General features: G+C 43.6%; 1 protein-coding gene across 2 annotated transcripts in view; it reads right to left on the bottom strand.

Annotated features, from left to right (window-relative positions):
• Positions 1–2,385: 2,385 nt before the first annotated feature.
• LOC125462696 (sodium-coupled monocarboxylate transporter 1-like) overlaps positions 2,386–25,051 on the bottom strand; it is an 84,178-nt gene continuing 61,512 nt past the window's right edge. Inside the window, exons 13-16 of one of the 2 annotated variants that reach the window (XM_059653227.1) lie at positions 24,829–25,031; positions 14,731–14,834; positions 13,348–13,442; positions 2,386–3,326 (exon numbers count right to left, since the gene is read on the bottom strand). In XM_059653227.1, the coding sequence (XP_059509210.1) occupies positions 3,207–3,326; positions 13,348–13,442; positions 14,731–14,834; positions 24,829–25,031 (522 nt within the window). In that variant the 3' untranslated portion in view covers positions 2,386–3,206. The remainder of the gene's footprint in view (positions 3,327–13,347; positions 13,443–14,730; positions 14,835–24,828; positions 25,032–25,051) is intronic. The other variant, XM_059653228.1, reaches the window with a different exon arrangement.

The raw sequence follows: 25,051 nt of genomic DNA on the forward strand, positions 1-25,051 counted from the left end.
ACAGAATTGGCTTGGTTATACATGACAGAGGATAGTTATGGAGGGATTTTTTCTGACTGGAGGCTTGGGCTGCCAGTTCATAACTCACTGAAAGTTGCAACACAAGTGGGTAAGATCGTGAAGAAGGCATATGGCATGCTAGCATTCATCTTTCAGGGCACTGTATTTAAAAGTTGGCAAGTTATATTGCATTTTTTAAAGCTTTGAAGTATCGCATGTAAACATTATAAGAGGGATGAGGAGGTGCTGGAAAGGGTGCCAAAGAGGCTTACTAGGATGTTTTTAGATTGGAGTGTATTAGTTAAAAGCAGAGGTTCGACAACCTTAGATTGTTTTAGCTAAAGCTTCAGTGGGGGGGGGGGGGGGGGGGAGAGGATGGGAAGGCTATGTGTGTGTGTATGAGTGCATGTTGGGAGTTGGGGGTTGATGGTGACCTGATAGAAATATATAAAATTTGGATAGGTATGGTTAGAGTCATGGAAATAGCAAATGCTAAGCACTGGTTTAAGGTGAGGGGGGGACGTTTAAAGGAGATGTAAGGATTTTTTTTTACACAGAGATGCTGCTAAGTGGTAGAAGTAGATACAAGCATATTTAAGAAGCATTTAGAGAGACACATGAACAGGCAGGGACCTCACGGATATGCATCATATGCAGGCAGATAGGATGAGTTTAGAATGGTATTATGGTTGGCACAGATGTATATTCCTGTGCTATACTATGTCCTATTGCTGGCAATTGCTTCTCTTCGCCCTTACAGGCAGTGAGTTCCTGATTCCCACCACCCTCTGGCTGAGAACACTTTTTCTCACACTCTCTCTAAACCTCTGCTCTTTGCTCTCTGGTCAGATTGCTTCACCAACAGGAAAAGTTATTTTTTTCCTGTGTACCCTACGCCCCTCGTAATTTTATGCATCTCAATCATGTCCCCTCTTAATCTCCTCTACTCTAACAGAAACAATCCCAGTTTGTTCAATCTCTCTCCATAACCAAAAATATCCAGCCCAGGCACATCCTGGTAAATCTCCTCTGCACTGTCTCCAATGCTGACTGTGGGAGGAAACCCACGCAGACATGGGGCAAACATGCAAACTCCATAGTCACCCGAGGGTGGAATCGAACCCGGGTCCCTAGTGCTGAGCCTTCTGGACTCAAAAGATTAAATGTTAGTCTCTATAGATGCTGCCAGACCTGCTTCATCACTTTGCTTTTTAGCTCTCCAGCATCTACAATATTTTACTTCCTTACTGCAGGAGGTAGTATTGCTAGTTTTTGCATGAGAGCTGGTAGTGTTTGTTCATAGTTTGATTATTCTAAATGCCTTGAAGTTTATTGCTCCTCACATCATGGGCAACTGAATATCACTCTTGTGGCCATCTCACTACCAGACTGGTGTGTGTGATGTGATGGAGGATTTACCATCTTTTTTTAAACATCACAGATAATGATGTAAAGTCATTTTACACAAATGCCTTGTCTTTCTTTATTTGCCAACTTTGTTTCCATTAGCAAGAGAAGCTTTGTAAAGCCTGAAATATCACATTTCAGGTCCTACCGTCATGTACTGCTGTTTCAGACTCAGTCACTTCTAAGTCTTTTGTTGGTCCCTCCATTCCTGACATCAACAAACATGAGGTTGCCTTAGACATTATGACCTGTGTCCTTATTCATGCAAATTACCTCAAACCATTTTCACCACGTCTATTGCTTCCCCAAACCACAGAATAATGGATTTGAAAATCATTTTACACTTCAAATTCCTCCACACCTTCCCTCAACAGCACCCACACCCTCATTCCTGTCTCACTCTGCTTCAACTGTATCAAACACCCTCATTTCCACCTCACACTCTTCCTCAACAGTATCTAGCACCTTACACCCTCATTTTCTCCTCACACCCTCATTCCTGCCTCACACTCAGTGTCAACAATATCTAAGTCTTATGTGTGACTTTTCACCAACTTTGCTCTTCCAGGTTCTATTCCATCACCTTCTGACATTGCTTCCCACAATTCTTCATACTGCAAACTCTCATCTTCTGAAGACCCTTTCTCTCAATACTGCCTTCACCGTTCCAGAGCTTTTCTATTCTTTTCCTGCGTCTTATTTGGCATCAACATCTCCCACCGTACTCTGACCATTCCTGTAAGCAGACCATGTATCCATTATGTTCAGTACCCTTTTCTGATTTACGGCATGCTGGTGTGTTACAGTTTCTATCAATCTAGTTAGTGCAGTGTGAAATGGATCCATAATCTCATCACTTCTTCTAACCTCTAGAGACTGGCTTGATAGCATGTGTATGAGTGAAAGGACAAACTGGTATACTTTTAATGTAATTAGGAATGAACAAATTACAGTTTACAGCATCTGAACATATTTTGTAACTTAACATAACAACAAATAAGCAATGATGCAGAACATCATAGAATCTGGATGAACAGCAGGGTCGGGTCTGAGTTAAGAAAAGGGTCAGTAGAGAATGTGTCTGGGTGGAGAACAGGGTGGGTGAGTCTGGATGGGAGCACAACAAATCTAGATGGGAGCAAAGTGGGACCACGTCGGATCTAAATGGGAGTAGCATGGCCTTAATTTGTTACATGAAACATTCTCAGCAGTTGCTCTCATGAAGCTAATGTACTGCTGGCAACAGCTGGACAAAGAGCTAGAAGCTGCACAAAGTTGTGCCAAGTCTGATTAAATTCACCTCAGCATGTGAAACCTTCTCTGATCTGCAAACAGCAGTCTATGATCAATCCCTCCACTCCAAACAGGTATGGCATGTGGCTGCAATTCATACACCAGTAATTTGGAATCCAGTCACAAGTTCTCAGTTTGACTTTGTGATCTTGTCACAGCCACGTGGAGAACAAGAATGAGGGTTGTTTATGGGAGTCGACATTGACACTGACCCAAGTAATGCAAATAACATCAAAAGTTTTAAAAACACAGACATTAATATGTTTAAATGTCATGGCCGTAAAAAATAGAGCAGTTTCAGCTTGTCTGATTTGACTGGAAATGCAATGGAAAAATTAATCCATTTACACTGCAGGTAGGAAGAGGAATACTGGGAAGGGAGGGAAGAGGTGTGTGATATCTCTAGCCCAGCGATCTTTTACATAGACATAAGCCATTGTGTTAGACATCTCCAAAGCCCGATGACTTGTTCACTATACTTTCATCAAAGAAGGCCTACATGCTAACTATAAGTCTGTTGTGGATTCCTGGTTTTGTTTCTCAGAATCAGGCTCCTGTTCACTGGTTGTGTCCTTCTGTTCAGTTGTACCAGCTATTGCTTCCAGCTCTTCCTTGTCAATCGTTTTCTGTGGGTACAGAAAGGACAATGGCAAAGGGAATAACATCAAGAGTCAGTACAGCACCGTTTCTTCTACTTTTGTGTACGGGAATCTACCCTTCAAATATACATGGCCAGTAACATCCTCAGGTTCCTATTTCAACTGATCAACCATTACGTCAGCATAACTGCTTTCATTTTCAACAAAGTTTGGGTGACCACATAAGTGAAACTCAAGGAAATATATATTTTAGTTCAGTGTTCTTATAATAGTGATAGTGCCCCTACATTTGGGCCGGGAGGTCTGACTTTAAGTACCAACTGTTCCAGAGGTGTGTCACAACATATCTGAGCTAGGTTGATTACAAATTCTAGGTTTTTCATGTCAACACAGAGATCTATAGTTACAGGTTCATAGTTCCTTGAAAGTGGAGTCACAAATAGATAGGGTAGTGAAGAAGGCATGTGGCATGCTTGTTTTCATTTGTCAGAACACTGAATAAAGTTGGGATGTCATGTTGTGGCTGTACAGGACATTGCTGATGCCACTTTTAGAGTACTGTGTACAGTTCTGTTCACCCTACTGTCGGAAGGATGTTGTGATATTGGAGGAGGTACAGAAAAGATTTACAAGGATGTTGCCAGAACTGGAGGGTTTGAGTTATAGGGAGAGGCTGAATAGGCTGGGGCTTTTTCCTCTGGAGTTTTGGAGGCTGAGGAGTGACATTACAGGGGTTTATAAGGTTTATGAGGGAGATGGATAGGGTGAATAGCCGTGGTCTTTTCCTAGAATGCGCTAGTAAAAAACTACACAGCATAAGTTTAAGATGAGAGGGGAAAGATTTAAAAAGGAGGTGAGGGGTAACATTTTCATGCAGAGGGTGGTGTGTGTATGGAACGAGGTGCCAGAGGAAGTGGTGGAGGCTGGTACAATTACAGCATTTAAAAGGCATCTGGATGGGTACATGAATAGGAAGGGTTTAGATTGGACACAATTTTCCAATTGACACAGTACACAATTCTGTGAGTGGCTTCAAAGCAATTCCAGTGCTAGTTTTCCCAAGTGCTCCATCAGCAAAAATAACAAAGCAAAGTTGGTGTCTTCCACCAGAAAATCAAATCTCAAGTGGGTTAGCCACTTCCCATCTACAATCAGCCCAAGGCCAGAGATCTGCTGCCTCAGGATGAGATATTCAAGGATATTTACAGAACAGCCACAAGACTGGAAAAATTTGGGCTTTTCTACCTACGAATGACAGATGGGTTCTTAGTAAGTAATGTATCAGCGAGTGAGAAATTAACCGTTGTGTCTACTCTAGCCAGAACACTGCTCCAAACCAAATCATTTCAATAGAACAATAGACAAAACAGGAGGCTGGACCAACACAGCAAGCCAGGCAGCATCTGGAGGAAAGGAGAAGTCAATGTTTTGGGTATTACCTTTCTTCAGGGCTGGAGGTGGGTGTAGCAGAATGGTGGTGATAGGTGGATACCAGTAGTAGGTACAACCTGGTTGGTCGTTGAGAGGGATGAATCCAGTTCGTAACTGGAAAGGAGGGTCATTAGGTGGAATGGAAGGGAGGTGTTGGACTGGAAAGGGAGCTGTGGAATGGGATGGGAAGGTTATTTGAAATTAGAGAATTGTGTACAGTTCTGGTCACCGCATTATAAGAAGGATGTGGAAGCTTTGGAAAGGTTGCAGAGGAGATTTACTAAGATGTTGCCTGGTATGGAGGGAAGGTCTTACGAGGAAAGGCTGAGGGACTTGAGGCTGTTTTCATTAGAGAGAAGAAGGTTGAGAGGTGACTTAATTGAAACATAAAATAATCAGAGGGTTAGATAGGGCGGATAGGGAGAGCCTTTTTCCTAGGATGGTGACGGCGAGCATGAGGCGGCATAGCTTTAAATTGAGGGGTGAAAGAAATATAGGACAGATGCCAGAGGTAGTTTCTTTACTCAGAGAGAAGTAAGGGAATGGAACGCTTTGCCTGCAACGGTAGTAGATTCGCCAACTTTAGGTACATTTAAGTTGTCATTGGATAAGCATATGGACGTACATGGAATAGTGTAGGTTAGATGGGCTTGAGGTCAGTATGACAGGTTGGCACAACATCGAGGGCCTGTACTGTGCTGTAATGTTCTATGTTCAATGTTAAGTCCTCTGGGCTGTGAGTTGTCAACTGTCAAAACTCCTAAAAATCCCAACATACCTGGTATTGATTTTTTTTGTAATTTACTCATAAGATGTGGGTATTTCTGGCTGGTTCAGCATTCATTGCCCATCTCTTGTTGCCCTTGAAGATGGTGGTGGTAAGCTGTTTCTTTATCCCCTGTAATACGTGTGCCGTAGGCCAATCCAGAATGCTGTTGGGGAAGACTTCCAAGATTTTAACCCAGCGACAGTGAAGGAAAGCTAGTATATTTACAATTCTGGATGGTGAATAGCTTGAAGTGAAATTTGTAGTTGGTGGTGTTCCAGTGACTGGCTACCCTTGTCCTCTTAGATGGTAGTGGGCCTGGGTTCGGAAGGTGCTAAGTAACCTTGGTGAATTTCTGCAGTGTATCTTGTAGATGGTATACACTGTTGCTACTGAGCATCACTAGTGACTACTTTGCCCTTGAGGGGGCTCAAGTTTCTTGAATGTTGTTGGAGTTGCAATCATGGAGACCAGCAGGGTGTAATCCATCACATCTCTGACCTGTGCCTTGAAGAATGTGGAGTAGCAGTCTCCTGGCTGCTAAAACACATCTTATTAATTTGGCCAAACAGCAATGGATGCTGGGTACATTGACCAAGTGAAAATCTGAAATCACAAGAGCCATACACGATGCAAATACAGCAGCCAGAGTTCTGCTACACAAAGAAATTAACTGGCATACCATCTAAATGATAGCAAGGTGTAGAGCTGGATGAACATAGCAGGCCAAGCAGCATCAGAGGGGCAGGAAGGCTGACGTTTCGGGCCTGGTCCCTTCTTCAGAAAATCTTTTCTGAAGAAGGGTCCAGGCCCGAAACGTCAGCCTTACTGCTCCTCTGATGCGGTTTGGCCTGCTGTGTTCTTCCAGTTTTACATCTTGTTATCTCAGATTCTCCAGCATCTGCAGTTCCTGCTATCTCATGCCATCTAAATGATTGACTCTTTTTTCAAACTATTATATGTATCTCCCTGATTGGCCAGAACTACAGAAAGTTCAGAAAACCATCTAACAGGTATAAAAATATGGCTTCATCTGCAGACCTCTCTCTTGGAACCTCTTGGAATTGTCTGAGAAGATCAGCATGGCAAGATGCAGAGACCAGCTGTCCATCCAGAAAGAGACAGGAAGAAAGCAGCTGCACTGACCCAGAGACACAGACAGAGAGAGAAAGAGAGAGCAAATGCGTAAAATCTACAAGAGACCCCGGAAATCCTGTATCCTTAAAGGGGCCAAATAGTATTAATGATTAGTTAAAAATTCAAGATTGTTGTAACTTTTTTTCCTAACAAAGTTGGAACTGTTTTGTATTGGTGCCAGCTTGTGTTTGTATTGACTCGACCACTTCAGTATTGTAGGGCATCTGAACAAATTCAATCATTATATTCTGATCAGAGTTGTCTAATTTGTTTTAAGGAAGCACCAAACAACATGTAGCGACCCTGTTAAGAGAATTTGGTTTGAAGTGACCCTTGAGGACATCCAAACCTGAAGTGCCAACCTTGCCTGGGATCTTGCATGTCCAGCTTGAGCTGGTTGTTCATGCGGTAGCTGCCCCACACGAAGGCCAGGATATAAACTGATCTTGACACTGACCACAACTGAGCTATAAATCAAGTACCTTAAACTGACAGGCACAGTACAAGCCAGGTGTTCTCCAGACAGGGTGAGTAAAGCATGAGCTGAAAAAAGGTAACAGGATACAGAGGGACTGTGAGGAATCAGTGTGGAGGTGGGTCGACGTGGGCCTCTTGTCTAGAAACCCTAGACACATTTTGGACTCCTTGAACAAACCAAGGAAGCTTTTATTTTAATTCTCTGATGTCCCTGTCCCAGAATGTTTGGTGGGGTCAGTGTGAGGGGAGCTTTATATTATTTATTTCTTTTCAGTTCTAATGAGGAGAAGAAATTTTCTTCTGATTTTAAACCCTTGTCCCTGACCTGGGAATGTTTGATGGGGATGGAGCTGACCAGGATTTGAATTTTAGTTTATTTTGAGTTTAGATGAGTAGGGATATGTTTACGCCATATTTCAACCTCTCGTTGCCCCTACGCCAGAAGTGTTTGGTAGGGACAGAATTGAGGGAAAGTCATTTTTATTTTAAGACTGGAAGGAACTTTACTTTGTGCTTGAGAGCTGAGTTTTGAGTTCCAAAGAATTAAGGAATCTTTACTTTTAACAGAAATCCAGTGAAGGACCCAGCAATATTATGCTTGCTAGCAAAACAGACAATAAAAGAGGCCAACCTCAGACAATACCATTTTAAAAAGTGGCCCAAATAGTCAGAATTCTGTAGCAGCCTAACCTGGTCCTGGGCCTAGCTGTTTCACAGCCCAAGGCATCTGGCAAGAAATATATTATAAATTAGGAAAGAAGGCCACAAAGATAACCATAGAAATAGCAATAGCTTGTAGCCTAGATAAATCCCGTAGATGACTAGCTGAGATTAGATTGCTGCAGGAGCAATTATAAATCACTACTGATGAATTAGAAAAGTTAAAATTTGTAGTTAAAGAGCAGGACACCAGAATGCAGGAAAATCTATTTCATTTGGGACAGTTGCAGTTACATTTGGAAAGAAACCATTCTAGTGAGAGGAGGGTCCTTGAGGAGCAGGAGGCAGCCTCAGCATGCATTGACAAGCTGGAAGAACAGTGTAGGGAGTCCCAAGCAGCCATACAGGTTGTCCAAGCCTGTAATACAGAGCAATACACATCAGGCCCTAGTATGGAGCATTCAAAGTACTGGGAACAAGCACAGTCCCTTGAAAACAAGGTCTCTGCCCAGAACAAGACAATGTGTGCCTTTGGGGTTCTACCTCCCCAGGGAGATGATGTCAGGCCCCAAATTGGCATATTTGCACCCCACCTGCCTCTGCCCCACAAATGGGGACCACTGCCACCTACCTCCCAGGTGACAATGCCTTCAAACCCCACCCATGGCCCACAGCCAAAACCAGAGCCCAGGCACATAAGCGCGATCTGGACTTCTTTACAGACTCCCTCCACCTTACAGGGATGAAAGATGGGGTACGAACACACTAAGGATTCCCAGACAGACACCCGCTTCATAGAAGTCCCCTTCACCCAGAAGGCAAGAACTCCCACAAATGAACCTCAAACCTGATCCATGCTATAACTGTGGCTGAACCAGCAATTTCATTCCGGACTGTTGGGGCACCTAAAATTCCAACCTAGCATTGGGAAATTTAGAAAAAGGGGCCAACATCCAGGGTACCATCCTGGCAGCAACAGCTGGAACGAAAACATGCTGCACCTAAAAAATACTGAAGATGACAAGGGCAACCCCACAATGGCAATGGCTTTAAAGGTCCCTAAACACGAGTGCATAACCTGACATTCACGTATAAGGGCATATTTATTATACAGCCATAAAAATATACAATATGGAAACAAATCCTATGGTCCAGCATGTCCATGCTGACAAGATATCCTAAATCCTTGGCCCATATCCCTCTAAACCCTTCCTATTCATATACCCATCCAGATGCCTTTTAAATGTTGTAACTGTACCAAACCTCAATCACTTCCTCTGGCAGCTCATGCCATACATGCACCACCCTCTATGTGAAAACGTTGTTCCCTAGGTTCCTTTTAAATCTTTCCGCTCTCCCTTTAAACCTATGTCCTCTAGTTTTGGACTCCCCAACTCTGGGAAAAAGGTCATTTCTGTTTATCCTATTCATGCCCCTCATGTTTTTACAAACTTCTCTATAAGTTCACTCCTCAGCCTCTGATGCTCCAGGAAAAATAGCCCCAGCCTCGGCAGCCTCTCCATGTAGCTCAAACCTTCCATGCCTGGAAATACGCTCGTAATCTTTTCTGGACCCTGGCAACATCCTTAACTCTTTTCTGAACCCTTCCAAGTTTCACAATGTCCTTCCTATACCAGGGAGACCAGAAGCGCACACAATATTCTAGAAGTGGTCAAACCAATGTCCTGTACAGCCACAACATGACCTCTCAACTCCTATACTCAATGCACTGACCAATAAAGGCAAGCATACAAAATGCCTTCTTAGCTAACCTATGTACCTGGAGTCCACTTTCAAGGAACTATGAAACTACACTCCAAGGACTCCTCATTCAGCATCACTCCCCGGGACCTTACCATTAAGTGTGCAAGTCCTGCCCTGATTCGCCTTTCCAAAATCTGGCACCTCACGTTTATCTAAATTAAACTCCATCTGCCACTCCTCGGCCCATCTAATCAAGGGTGTACTCTGAGGTAACCTTCTTTGCTATTCATTACACCTCCAATTTTGGTGTCAACTGCAAAATTACTAACCATATATCCTATGTACACATCCAAATAATTTATATAAATGACAAAAAGCAGTTGACTCAGCATCGATCCTTGTGGCAAACCGCTGGTCACAGGCCTCGAGTCTGAAAAGCAACCATCCACCATCACCCTGTTTTCTACCTTTGAATCAATTCTGTATCCAAATGGCTGGTTCTCCCTGTATTCCATGTGATCTAACCTTGCTAACCAGTCTACCATGAGGAACCTTGTGGAACACCTTACTGAAGTCCATACAAATCACATTTAATGCTCTGTCCTCATGAATCCTCTTTGTTACTTCTTCAAAAAACTCAATCAAGTTAGTGAGACACTATTTCCCACACACAAAGCCATGTTGGCTCAGTAGCTAGCACTGCTGCCTCACAGTGCCAGGGACCCAGGTTCAATCCTACCCTCGGGCAACTGTCTGTGTGGAGTTTGCACATTCTCCCCGTGACTGCGTGCATTTCCATCCACAGTCCAAAGATGTGCAGAGTAGATGAAGTGACCTTGTTAAATTGCCCACAGTGACCAGGGATGTTTAGGTTAGTGCATTAGACATGGGAAATGCAGGGGTAAGGGAATTGGCAGGGGTGGAATGCTCATCGGAAGGGCAGTGTGGACTTGTTGGGCTAAATGACCTGTTCCCACACTGTAGGGATTCTATGATTCTAATCAGTCCTTACCTTTCCAAATACATGTAAATCCTGTCCCTCAGGATTCCCTCGAACAACTTGTTCAACACTGATGTCAGGCTCACTGATCTACAGTTTCTGGGTTTTCCTTACTACATTTCTTAAACGGTGGCACCACATTAGCCAACCTCCAGTCCTCCAGCTCCTCATCTTTGGCTATCAATGATACAAATATCTCAGCATGGGGCCCAGCAATCACTTCCCTAGAGATCCCACAGAGTACTCGGGTACGCCTGATCTGGTCCCGGGGATTTATCACCTTTATGCATTTAAGATGTCCAGGACCTCCTCCTCTGTGATATGGACATTTTTCAAGATGTAACTATTTGTTTTCCCATGTTCTCTATCTTCCATATCCGTCTCCACAGTAAACATTGATCTATAGCCATTTTTGTTTTCTTAAAGAAAACGGCAGAGGCCAGGAATGGGTGACAACTTGAATTGGACAATTTTAAATATGTCATATAGAACACTGCGTCAGACACTGAACAAAGATATTTAAAGAAATTACTCTTGTTTTTTTTGGCAACTACACCACAGCAGCTACTCCAGGACAGGAAGGCAACCCTTACAGAGCGTTTATCACATTATTTATTGTTATAATGACTGTATCCAAACATTTAGCACCGGCACAAGGCAAAAATGATGTACCCAGGATACCTGTAGCCAACCCAGCAGACATCATGGTGTGTGTAGATGACAACCCCCTACCAGTTGATAGATAAAAGGGAATTCCTTAATGATCTAGCCACAGCTTATGGGCAGGAGTGTCAATGGTCAATACCCTCGGTTTAGCTAATTTGGAAAATTAGGCCCAACAAGTCTAACAAGCCCTAGAAAGACTGAATACAGACAATCAACAGGAAACCATGGGATAACTACAGGGTATCAGGCTGCACACCATTTAGTGACCATACTAGAGGGTTATATCAAGATCATCCAGGGCAAACCAGGGATGATGGTGAGCAGCAAAACCGCACCCTATGCAGTATCTACAGACTAACTAGACGATTGAACAAATGAGGGAGGACCTCAGGCAAGCTAGGCAAGGGAAAGTTCCGTCCTGGTTCATTGATGCATGCTGTATGGCTCTATGAACAGATTGAACATTTGTTCCAGGAGAGAATTCATACCAAGATCTCTAGCTGTCGGTTGTGGCAGCTCACCAAGGTGTGGTATAATGACAACCACAAGGACATTCTTGAGGAAGTGCTTGGCTTGCTGTTGTGGATTCCAATTATTCTGAGTGACAAAGTTGGGTTCGGGACCTTTGAAGTCAAAAATATTGGCATTATTTTAAAAGAAAGGTACTTGGATGGGTTACCATGACACCCTCCCACATATTATGGAAAGACAGGGAACACTGATAGGAAGTTCCAGAAAACCATCTAAAAGGTGTAAAGACATGGTTTCATCTGCAGACCTCTCTCTTGAAACCATGCTCTGGGAACCACTTAGAATCTTCTGAGGCTGTCTGAGGAAACCAGCATGACAAGAGGCAGAGACCAGGTGACTATCCAGAGAGGGACAGGAAAAAAGCAGCTTCACAGACAAAGACAGAGAAAGAGCCTGCATAATTCTAAAAGAGGCTTAGGAAGCGTTGTAACTTTAAGGCCAAATAGTATTAAATATCAGCTTAGTATTTAAGATTATTGTAACTTTGTTCCCAATGAAGTTGGGGCTGTTTTGTATTGGTACCGGCTTGTGTTCGTGTTGAGCTGACGGCTTCCGTAATGTAGGACATCTGGGCAAGTTCATTCATAACATTCTGATTAGAGTTGTCTAAATTGTTTTAAGGAAGCAACAGGCAACAGTGGCCAGGCTTTGGAGAGTCAGGAGATGAGTTTTTGTTCCAGGTTTCCTAGTATCTGACCCACTCTTGTAATCATTGCATTTATATACTGGTCTAATTTGTGGTCAGCCTGTTGAACCTTCTCTGAGCTGCCAACAATTCCAGTAGATCACAGAATCCATAGAATCAAAGAATCCCTACAGCGTGGAAACACACCCTTCAGCCCAAACAGTCCACACAGAACCTCAAAAGTATCCCACCCAGACGTACCCCGCTATAACCCACCTAATCTACACATCCCTGGACACTATGGGCAATTTAGCATGGCCAATCCACCGAGCATGCACATCTTTGGGCTGTGGGAGGAAACTGGAGCACCCGGAGGAAACCCACGCAGACACGGGGAGAATGTGCAAACTGTACACAGTCGCCTGAGTGTGGAATCGAACGCTGGTCCCTGGCACTGCGGGGCAGCAAAGCTAACCACTGAGCCACTGTGCTACCACACTAAGGATTTCTTTCCTTAGATAAGGGGACCAAAACTGTACACAGCATTCTAGGTGTGGTCGAGTGCTTGGCACTGTTTTAGCAAGACTTCCCTATTTTTATACTCCAATCCCTTTGAAATAAAGGCCAACATTTTGTTTGGCTTCCCATTACCTTCTGAACTACATGCTAACTTTTTGTAATTTATGTCAACTCCCAAATCTCTGGGCTGCAGCCTTCTTCAGTCTTTCCTAATTAAATAATATTCAGTTCTTCTGTTCTTTCTGCCAAAGTGCATTACCTCCCAGTTCCCACATTATATTCCATCTGATAGGATTCTCCCATACTGAACCTGTCTGTATGGCACCACTTGCTTTCCCACTTATTTTTATGTCCTCCATAAACTTAGCTTTCCTCATGCAAGTTATTAATATATATTGTAAATAATTGTAGCCCCAGCCTTGATCTGTGTGACACTCCACTAGTTATGGATTGCCTTCCTACAATTGCCCCTTTATGCTAACTCTTTCTTAGTTAGCCCATCCCTTATCTGTGCTAATCATTGTAGAGATACCTCTGAATGAATACTTCTGTTGACATAGTAGGTGTAGCATAGCGTATCCTTGTAAGTCATCAGCAGCTTCTTGTCCACCACGTTCTGCTTCCCTCCTATGGGAATCAGTAGCAGATTCAGTGCACATCAATCACATGACAAAAACAACCACTCTGAAAACTGACTGAGATTGAAGAAAATGCTACGTGATTTCAGGACTGATTCTTGTCAGAGCAAAAAGCTGATCACAGTCACCATCGCTAATGGAGGCCAAACAGGGCCTATGGCCATGGTAATCTCAAAATAACTGATCTCGGATGTTAAGCAAATTCAGGTCTGATTAGTACCTGGATGGGGGTACTGCCCAGTAGGCTTTAGAAGGCTTTTGTCGTGCTGCAGTAATGTCCCTATCTCAGAGCTAGGACACCCGAGTTCAAGTCCCACCTGCTTCAGAGATGTGAGATCACATTTCTGAGCATTTTAATTAGAAAATATCTATCGGCCAAAAGAGGGCTCTTGTGACATAGTGGGCAGTGTCTCTTCAGCAAACTCTGGCCAGTTTTCTGTCTCCCAGACGGCACCATCTTGACAACAAAACTTTCACAATGTGTGAAGTATAAGGTCAGCCATAGGAATTGTGTTATGATGGTCTCCCAGTCCATACTAAAAATGCACAGGCAACACTTTGAATTCTTAAACTAAATTAATGCTTCAATTACACTAACTTTACACAAATAATGTCTCAGAGGACAATTTCAACTTTTGATGGTTAAAATAACCCTGACACTAAAGCAAAATTCAGCAGACACAGAATATAAACAGAAAATGCTGGAAATCTTCAGCATCATCTTGCATCATCTATGGAGAAAGAAACAAAGTTAACATTTCAGGTTGAAAGCTCCAAGATCTGAAATTAACTTTTGCTCTTCATGTTAGCAGTCAGCTTGACTTCCACTGCACTGTTGGAAGAAACGCTAACTCATGTTTGATTTCATCAGCATTAGTTTGTGTCAATGTTGGAAACTGAAATGGGGACCCCAAACTCATTCTTGTAGAGATTCTCCTACAAAGAGTGGATCCACAATCTTGTTCCCAGAGGGATAAGCTACAGCGTGGGTTCCCAAAGCCATTCTCATAGAGATCTGCCACAAAAATCTGGATTCCCAAACTCCTTCCTGAAGGAATCTGCTGCAAAGGATGGATGCCCAAAAATCGTTCCTCTTCATGATAGATGACAACTCATATTTGGAAATGGCTGAGTAGCAGAACATCGTCTTGGCTCCACCTAAGTGGTTCTTCAGTGCACACAACTTGATATCAATGAGGTCTTTGTGCTTCTCTAACATAATGTTACTAAATCACCTGCCTATTAAACCTTGACAAACTCACAGAGCAAACACTAACCTGTCAGCAAACTGACTATCAGACCAACAATCATGACAGTCACAGTTCCTAGTGGGCTCAAGTAAAGATACGAGATTGAATACAACGTGTCCGCAATCGCTGGTCTGAAATTGAAGATGAGAACACAGTTTAGGATTGTAAATAAATGCTCGGCAGTACAGAACTTAAACACTACTAAGAGGAAACTAGGAATTAAAGCTTTTGCTGATGACTGCAAGACAAATAGCTTCAAATTATAATTGCTGTTTAGCAATGTTTAAGATTGGTGTCGAAATATGTCAAAGATCACCATGAATTACTGTGAAATAGACTGTGTTGATATAAAGGAGCTTAGATCGAGGACTGTGACTGTTCATTTACTGTTATTCGAATCCTGAAGTTGGGCTCAAGTCCCAGCAGCCTGATGGGAGAGAAGCCAAACTTCCTGCTGCCTGAACATTCACTAAGTATGGACATTTTCATCCTATAACACAGTCAATGACTAAATTAGTACACTCAGTAGGTACAATTTTGGGAACGTTTGTAGAGTGAATTCTTCAGAAGATGGAGTTTAAGGAATCAGATATTATCCAACATCTTCAACATTTGCTGCCCCACCAGTGATACATGGTGTTGTACCATGTGCACATTTCACCAACTTGCCAAGGCTCCTTGGTTCCAACTTGTGATCTCTTCCACCTATGAAGACAAGGGCAGCAGATTCAGAGAAAAACCATATCCTGCATGTTCCCATTTAAAACATACTCCATCCTGACTTGGAATTATATTGCTATTTCTTCAGTTTCACTGGGTCAAAATTCTGTAATTCTTTTCCTAAGCCCATCGTGGATGTCCTTATGCCATCAACATAAGACCATAAGATACAGGATCAGAATCAAGCCATTTGGTCAATCAAGTGTATTCTGCCATTCAATCATGGCTGATATCATTCTCAACTCCAACATCCTTACTTCTCCTCATCATCCTTGTTCTCCTGACTAATCAAGAACCTATTTATCTCTGTTTTAAAGACACTCAATGTCTTGGCCTCCACAGTTTTCTGTGGCAATTAGTTTCACAGATTTATTACTGTCTGGCTGGAGAAATTCCTCATCTCAGTTCTAAAGGCACCCCTTCTATCAAGGACTCTTGTATTCCTGTAACTTTTATCGAGACTCCCCCCTCATACTTCTAAACTCTATCAAGCACAGACTCAGAGTCCTCAACCATTCCTCGTATAAAAAACCCTTCATTTCCAGGATTGTTCTTATGAATGTCCTTGGTAGGCCCTCCAAGTTGACACATACTTCCTTAGATATGGGTTCCAAACTGCTCACAATATTCCAAATGTGGTCTGACCAGAGCCTTATACAGTATCAGCAGTACATCCCTACTCTCACAATTTAGTCATCCTGAAATGAATGCCTTCATTGCATTTACTTGATTGCCAATTAAAACCTGCGGCTGTCTAAAAGAAATCCTAGTTCAGGATTCCCAAGGACGACCAAGATTAGGCTAACTGGCCTATAGTCCTTGCCTCCTTTCCTTCTTAAACAGGAGTGTTACATTAGCCATTTTCTACTTTGGGGCGGCACGGTGGCTCAGTGGTTAGCACTGCAGCCTCACAGCGCCAGGGACCCAGGTTCAATTCCAGCCTCGGGTGACTGTCCATGTGGAGTTTGCACATTCTCCCCGTGTCTGCGTGGGTTTCCTCTGGGTGCTCCGGTTTCCTCCCACAGTCCGAAGATGTGCAGGCTAGGTGGATCGGCCATGCTAAATTGCCCATAGTGTTCAGGGGTGTGTGGGTTATAGGGGGATGGGTCTGGGTGGGATGCTTCAAGTGGCGGTATGGACTTGTTGGGCCAAAGGGCCTGTTTCCACACTATAGGTAATCTAATCTAATCATCTAATCTACTCCTTTGGGACTTTCCATGACTCCAGTGATTCTTGAAAGCTCACCACCAAGGCCTCCACAATCTGATCAGCTATCTCTTCAGGAGGTTATATTGTAACCCATCTAGTCTGTGCAATTTATCCACCTCAAGACCTTTCAGCTTCCCCAGCACGTCTACTCCCTGACTCTTGAAGTTCTGATAAGCTACTTGCAAAGTACCTACTCAGTTCATGTGCGATTTTTTTTGCTCCCCATTTCTATTTCTCCAGCCTTACTTTCTAGTAGTCCAAAGTTCTTAGAATCATATCGTCCCTACAATGTAGACAAGGCCATTTGGCCCATCAAGTCTGCACAGAACCTCCAAAGAGCATAAGACCTGGAACCAAATTATTTTCCGGTAACAATAAACCCCGTCACCAGCCAACATTCCTCCCTTCTCCTTTGTCTTTGATTTTGTAATTTTTCATGCAACTGAACGCAGCCCCCAACTATTTAGTTTAAAGCCCTTTCCATAGCCCGAGTTATGCAGTTCGCCAGGACTCAAGTTCCAGCCTCATTCAGACGGACCTTGGTCCATTGGAACAGCTCCCTCCTTCCCAACTTCCCAAAAATTCAAACCCATTCCTCCAACACCACCCTTTGAGCTACACATTTACTTCTTTAATCTTGCTTACCCTGTGCTAAGTAGCTCATTGCTCAGTTAGTAACACATTCAACTTTTTTGGTTCTGTTTTTTAATTTAGCCTTGGTCTCCTCATCTTGTTCACTGCAGAATGAACGAGATGAGGAGACCAAGGCAGGCAGTGAGCATCTCCTGGAGGTGTAGTCATTGAGGTCGACAGCACAAAAAACACCTTTCAGCCTATTGTGTTGGCAGCAGTTGAGTACAATTACCTACCTACTCTTAATCCCATTTTCCAGTACTTGGCCTTTGATGCCTTAGTATGGCAAGTGTACATCAAAATACTCCTTAAATAATATGAGGTTTCTGCCTCTACCACCTGTACAGTGAATTTCAGATCTCCACCACTCTCTGAGTGAAAAACTTCTTCTGAAATTTTCTGTCCTTAACTTAAATCTATGCCCCCTCCATATTGATCACACCATTGCCTCCACACTGATCACACCACCAAAGTATAAATTCTGAAAAAATACATATTTTAAGTTGTGCCCTCAACTCATCAGCCTTGTTCATCAGACTCCTCGTATTAAAATAAATACAATCCAACCTTGCCAAACTCCTTTGTGCCTTAACCAGACTATAGTGTATTTGTCTTCCTGACTCACTTGCTGTCTTCTAATTCTGACTGTGCTGCTTGCCCAGCTGAGTATTCCCTCTGGATTCCATTCCCCTGCCAAATCAGCTTCAAACCCTCTCAACAGCATAGCAAATCTCCCCACAAGGATGCTGGTCCCACTGTGCCTCACAACACCAGGGACTCAGGTTGAATCCCACCCTCAGGCGACTGTGTGGAGTTTGTGCATTCTCCCCGTGTCTACATGGGTTTCCTCCGGGTGCTCCAGTTTCCTCCCACAGTCCAAAGATGTGCAGGATGGGTGAATTGGCCATGTTAAATTTGTGTTCAGGGATATTTAGGTTAGGTTGATTAGACATGGGAAATGCAAGGGTAGGGGAATGGGTCTGGGTGGGATGCTTTTCAGAAGGGCGGTGTGGACTCATTGGGCTGAAAGGCCTATCCCTACACTGTAAGGATTCTATGATTCTTCTACGATTCTATTAAAAATGGGAGGTGGAGTACTGAAGGGATAAATGACGAAATTACAAATGTAATCTCAGTGTGGGGAAATTGTTAGAAAAATTTAGTTATACTTGGACAGATACGTAATAATTGTGAATTTGGAGAGTGTGTTTGACAAATCTGATTGAATTTTGAGGAGGTAATCCAAAGTGTTGACGAGGGTAATGCATTTGACATGGTCTACATGGACTTTACTCTGAGAATGAGGGCCAAACTGTCAGACAGATCTTACAAAGCACTTCGATAGACAAAGCATGGCAGTAGTTGCTCAATCAGTTATTAATTTGAAATCTCAGATTTCTGTTGTTAAGCAAAGTTATTAAGGGAGATAGGCCAAAGGCTGGTAAATGGAGTTAGCCCACTGATCAGCTATGATCTCATCGAATGGTGGAGCACTCAATTATTTCTATATTTATATGCTTATTTCTATATTTAGTAAGGCTTTTGATAAGGACTCTCATGGCAAATTGTTCAACAAAGTAACACCTCATAGAATTCAAGGCAAAGTTGCACCTTGAATCCAAAACTAGCTGACAGGCAGAAAGCAAAGCGTGATTGCAGAGGGATGTTTCTGTGACTGGAAATCTGTTTCCAGCGGGGTTCCATAGAGACCAGTGCTGGAGCACTTGCTGTTAAGTGGATGGCGAATCATCAAAAAGTTCACTGATGAAACAGAAACTGGTCAGGTGGTAACCTGCAGGGGGATGTCAACAGACTGATCAGCTGGGCACAGTAGTGGCAAATGAATTCAAAGGAAAATGGGAGGTAGTGCACCTTTTGGAGGGTTAACAAGCCAAAGGGTTACACTACAAATGGTAGGACGCTAGAAAGTACTGAAGATCAAAGGGACCTTGGGTGTGTACACTGAAAGAGACCTGAGATAGCAGGACAGGCAGTTAAGGTATAATGAAGGCATACGGGATACTTAACTGCGAAGTGAACACGTGCTGGGAATTTATACTGGAACTGTATAAACACTGCTTAAATCACAACAGGAGTACTGAATACAGTTCTGGTCAACAGATCCTAGGAAGGATGTGACTGCACTAGACAGGGTGCAGAGGAGATTTACCAGGATGTTGCCTGGGCTGGGGGGCGGTCAGAGCTATGAAGAAAGATTGGATAAGCTGTGGTTTGTTTTCCTTTGAGCAGAGAAGTTTTAGAGGGTGCTGGCAGATTATAAAGGACAGGAATAAGGTGAAGAGGAAAGCACCTTTTCCATTAGCAGAGGAGTCAATATCCAGGAGGCACAGATGTAAGGAAAGAAACAGAAGGGAACGAGGGAAACTAAGGAGAAACTGGAATGCACTGCCCAGAAGGGTGATTGAGTCATAAACTTTCATAACAATTAAGCAATATTTCAACATTCTCTTGTGTTGTCACAGCATCCAGTGCTTTGCCACAAGAAGTGAATAATGGGATTTGTTGACTAGCCTGGACATGATGAAGTGAATGACCTCCTCCTGTGCTATAAATGTCAGTGAGTTAGTGTTGGAGATGTTGGGTATAAGCCCTATGACATCCGACCCCACCACCCAAACCATTTTTCCATCCCCACCCTTGTCTGCTTTCCGGAGAGACCACTCTCTCCGGGACTCCCTTGTTCGCTCCACACTGCCCTCCAACCCCACCACACCCGGCACCTTCCCCTGCAACCACAGGAAATGCTACACTTGCCCCCACACCTCCTCCCTCACCCCTGTCCCAGGCCCCAAGATGACTTTCCATATTAAGCAGAGGTTCACCTGCACATCTGCCAATGTGGTATACTGCATCCATTGTACCCGGTGTGGCTTCCTCTACACTGGGGAAACCAAGCGGAGGCTTGGGGACCGCTTTGCAGAACACCTCCGCTCGGTTCGCAATAAACAACTGCACCTCCCAGTCGCGAACCATTTCCACTCCCCCTCCCATTCTTTAGATGACATGTCCATCATGGGCCTCCTGCAGTGCCACAATGATGCCACCCGAAGGTTGCAGGAACAGCAACTCATATTCCGCTTGGGAACTCTGCAGCCCAATGGTATCAATGTGGACTTCACAAGCTTCAAAATCTCCCCGTCCCCCACCGCATCCCAAAACCAGCCCTGTTTGTCCCCTCCCCCCACTGCACCACACAACCAGCCCAGCTCTTCTCCTCCATCCACTGCATCCCAAAACCAGTAAAACCTGTCTCTGCTTCCCTAACCTGTTCTTCCTCTCACCCATCCCCTCCTCCCACCACAAGCCGCACCTCCATCTCCTACCTACTAATCTCATAGGTCCGTCTTCCCTGGACTGACCTATCCCCTCCCTACCTACCCACCTATACTCTCCTCTCCACCTATCTTCTTTTCTCCATCTTCGGTCTGCCTCCCCGTCTCTCCCTATTTATTCCAGAACCTTCACCCCATCCCCCTCTCTGATGAAGGGTCTAGGCACGAAACGTCAGCTTTTGTGCTCCTGAGATGCTGCTGGGCCTGCTGTGTTCATCCAGCCTCACATTTTATTATCACTTATGCTGGACTGTGCCTACTTGGCAAAGGCCAGCATTCATGAGAATGTATTTCATTTCTTGAACTCATATTGTTTTTATCATTTCTCCAGGGATTCTGCCAAAGATAGAGTTTGATGTGATAGAAGTTTTACTCCTATGTATTGACCAGGAGTACCCTCAGATTAGGAAGTTTCAGAGAAATGTTCTGTCTCACCGCAGTAGCACATTGTAAATCAAGCCCTGCTGTCCCTAAAGTCATGACAAAAGTCAAAGTTTTTTAAAAATTACACATATATCCCCCATTTCCTTGCCTTTCTTATCCAGGTTAACCAAAAGTATAGACCAGGTTTCTGTACTTAAGTATTTATTACAAATTATTAAGCTCTAACCATATATAAAGAATTGCAAACTGTTGACATAAAGCTCTACCTGTTAAGACTTTAACAGCCCCCCTCATAAACTCGCCCTCTACACATTCAGGGAGAGGAAGGAACATCGGAGAAATGGATGGAAGGAAAAACTAGAAGGACCACTCAGTGGTCTCTGTCCATGACGTTTTCTGAAATGATCCTTGTGCGGTTCAGAATGCTACTTCTCTAGCTTCTTTCTCCAGATATGTTCAGCTGTTTGCAGGAGACACAGGGTTACCAGCTCCCAATAGTCACAGCTTACAGCAGTTGCAGTGGAGAAATAAACTGGTTATCTTCAGACTCGATACCGAAACAGTAGGAACTGCCGATGCTGGAGAATCTGAGATAACACGGTGTGAAGCTGGATGAACACAGTGGCGTCAGAGGAGCATGAACGTTGACGTTTCAGGTCAGGTCAACTTTCCTGCTCCTCTGATGCTGCTTGGCCCGCTGTGTTCATCCAGCTTCACACCGTGTTATCTCATCTTCAGATCTCAGATGCCCCTTGTTGCAGAGAAGAAACAGCCCTGCCTTTATGGCGATCCAATTGCCTGTGACTATCTCGTTCTCATCCCCAAACTATTCACCTGTCTCATATCATCACATCGCTATTTGCCTTCATCATTGATAACTGGCCATCAATTTTGACACCAATCAGCTGCTTGTTACCTGTTGAAACATAATTTATACCTATATCCTGGCTCTAGACTTCCATTACTACTTGAACAAGCAGCTGTGTAAACAGTACTTACATTGAGTGGCTGGCTATTTGCTTTTGAAAAGTGCAACAATCCTTCAATTTTAAGAGAAAGTTATTTTTGATACAGGTCCACAATTAAAAATATAGAAAACTAAAAAGACATTTACAGAGCATCAGAAAGAGGCCTGAAGTAAGGTTTGCGGATGGGCATTGAGGGGCAGCTGTGGTGGAAATTTGGTGCATGTCTTCCATTGCTCCTGTTGTTAACAGTAATTATCATTCCCAATGTGCTGACAAACCTAGGCCATCTTAACTCTTCTTCTTCTCATCCCCATATTGGGACTAATAAGATTCTATGAAAGAACCACATATTAGACTAGAGATGAAAACCTCCTGCCCACACAAAGAAGTCAGGAGAATGTTAAATCCTGACCAAGAACAGTGGCTGTTAAACTTTGTCAATGATAGCCTGTGGTGAACTGAGGTCCATTAAGAAGGTCCAGGCCTGGGTCAAATATTGTTAACATTTTTACTCATTTATTACACCCTCCCTTCCTCTACGCCCTGGATAATGGGGTCACTAAATGATCCACCTTCCAATATAACAGCAGAAGTGGAGATGTTTGCTGATGATTGCACAATGTTCAACACTATTTGCGACTTCTCAGATATTGAAACAGTCCATGACTAAATATGACAAGCCCAGGACAATATCCAGGTGTGAGCTGACAAGTGGCAAGCAGCATTCACACCACACAAATACCAGGCAATGACCATCTTCAATAAGAGACAATCTAATCACTGCTCCTTGACATTCAATGATGATACCATCACCAAATTCTCCACTATCAACATCCTGGAAGTTAACATTGACCTGAAACTTAACCAGGCTCATCACATAAACGCTGTGACTACACGAGCAGGTGACAGGCTAGGAATGCTGTGGTGAGTAACCCATCTCCAGAATCCCCAAAGCCTGTCCACCATCTGTGATGAACAAGTATTAGATAAGACATAGATAAGCTGCAGAGCTGGGCTGAGAGGTGGCAAATGGAGTTTAGCGTGGACAAGTGGTGCACTTTGGTAGGAGTAACCGGAAGGCAAAGTGCAGGGCTAATGGTAAGATTCTTAGCAGTGTAGATGAGCAGAGAGATCTCGGTGTCCATGTACACAGATCATTGAAAGTTGCCACCCAGGTTGACAGGGCTGTTTAGAAGGCATACAGTGTTTTAGCTTTTATTAATAGAGGGATCGAGTTCCGGAACCAAGAGGTTATGGTGAAGCTGTAGAAAACTCTGGTGCGGCTGCACTTGGAGTACTGTGTACAGTTCTGGTCACCGCATTATAAGAAGGATGTGGAAGCTTTGGAAAGGGTGCAGAGGAGATTTACTAGGATGTTGCCTGGTATGGAGGGAAGGTCTTACGAGGAAAGGCTAAGGGACTTGAGGCTGTTTTCATTAGAGAGAAGAAGGTTGAGAGGTGACTTAATTGAAACATATAAAATAATCAGAGGGTTAGATAGGGTGGATAGGGAGAGCCTTTTTCCTAGGATGGTGAAGGCGAGCACGAGGGGGCATAGCTTTAAATTGAGGGGTGAAAGATATAGGACAGATGTCAGAGGTAGTTTCTTTACTCAGAGAGTAGTATGGGAATGGAATGCTTTGCCTGCAACAGTAGTAGATTCGCCAACTTTAGGTGCATTTAAGTCGTCATTGGACAAGCGTATGGACGTACATGGAATAGTGTAGGTTAGATGGGCTTGAGGTCGGTATGACAGGTTGGCACAACATCGAGGGCCGAAGGGCCTGTACTGTGCTGTAATGTTCTATGATAAGTCAGGGGTATGATGGAATACTCCTCACTTGCCTGGATGGGTGCAGTTTCAAGGGCACTCAAGAAGATTGACACCATCCAGGTCAAAGCAGCCCACTTCATTGGCACCACATCCACTTCCTCCACCGTTGACACTCAGTAGGATTAGTGAGCACTATTTATATGATGCACTGCAGAGATTCACCAAAGATCCTTGGACTGCACCTTCCAAACCCATGCCTGCTTCCATCTTGAAGGACAAGGGCAGCAGGTACGCGGGAACACCACCACTTCCAAGCTGGCCTCGAAGTCACTCATTAATCTGACTTGGAAATATGAGGCCGGGTCAAAATCCTGGAATTCCCTACCTAACAGTATTGGAGTCAACCTATAGCATATTGACTGCAACAGTTCAATAAGGCAGCTCACCACCATCTTTTAAAGGGCAACTAGGGGCAGGTAATAAAATGCTCACCCAGCAGCAATGTCTACGTATCACAAGTGAATAAAAAAAAAGCTGAATGCTAGTGGGTGCCACTCACTCATATTCCCAATCTCTGCAGCACTCTATCCCTTCACCTGCATGTATGAAGAGTCCCCAATCACATAGCCTGTGTCCACAGTTTTAAAATAGAGCAATCTCCACCTCACCCCATATATTTGGTCAATTCTAGGGTTAGATCACACAGGTGAAGGTAAATGGCATTTACACGGGGTCAGTGGTAAATGGTTTTAACAAATTGCCCAACAATTCTGCTCTATTGGTGAAACTGCTCAACAAGCATAAGCAAGTAAGAAAATTTATTGACAATTCTCTGTGTATCAGGCACCAAATGTACGGACAAGATTTGTTGTACTTAGGAATTTCTTAACCTCAGTGATTTTAAGAGTAAGTGAGAGACATGTGACCTTAATAAGGAGAAGTAAAGGGAATATCTAAGGCAGGCAGACAGAAAAATGGTTAAGATAATTTAACAGAATTATAATTTCCACAGCAGAACCAAACTACAATACCATAGGAACATGAATACCCATAAACACTTTGTTCTCAGTTCTTTTCACTTTACCTGGAGGTCAGGTCTGGTGCATGGTGTGTTGTTAAGTAGGGGCCTATTCTCGCTGATTGTGGGATGTTAGCGGTGAGATCAAGACATCCTGCTGTGCTGAGGGGTAATGGTCGAGTTTTAGTAGGCAGTGGGTGATAGACATGCCCACCAATTCCTATCCACATCGTCAGTAGGAAACCGACACCAAGACCAGCTATTGCACCCTGAAATCAAATAGACAGTC

Source organism: Stegostoma tigrinum, chromosome 21 (assembly GCF_030684315.1).
Source record: "Stegostoma tigrinum isolate sSteTig4 chromosome 21, sSteTig4.hap1, whole genome shotgun sequence".
NCBI lineage: Eukaryota > Metazoa > Chordata > Chondrichthyes > Orectolobiformes > Stegostomatidae > Stegostoma > Stegostoma tigrinum.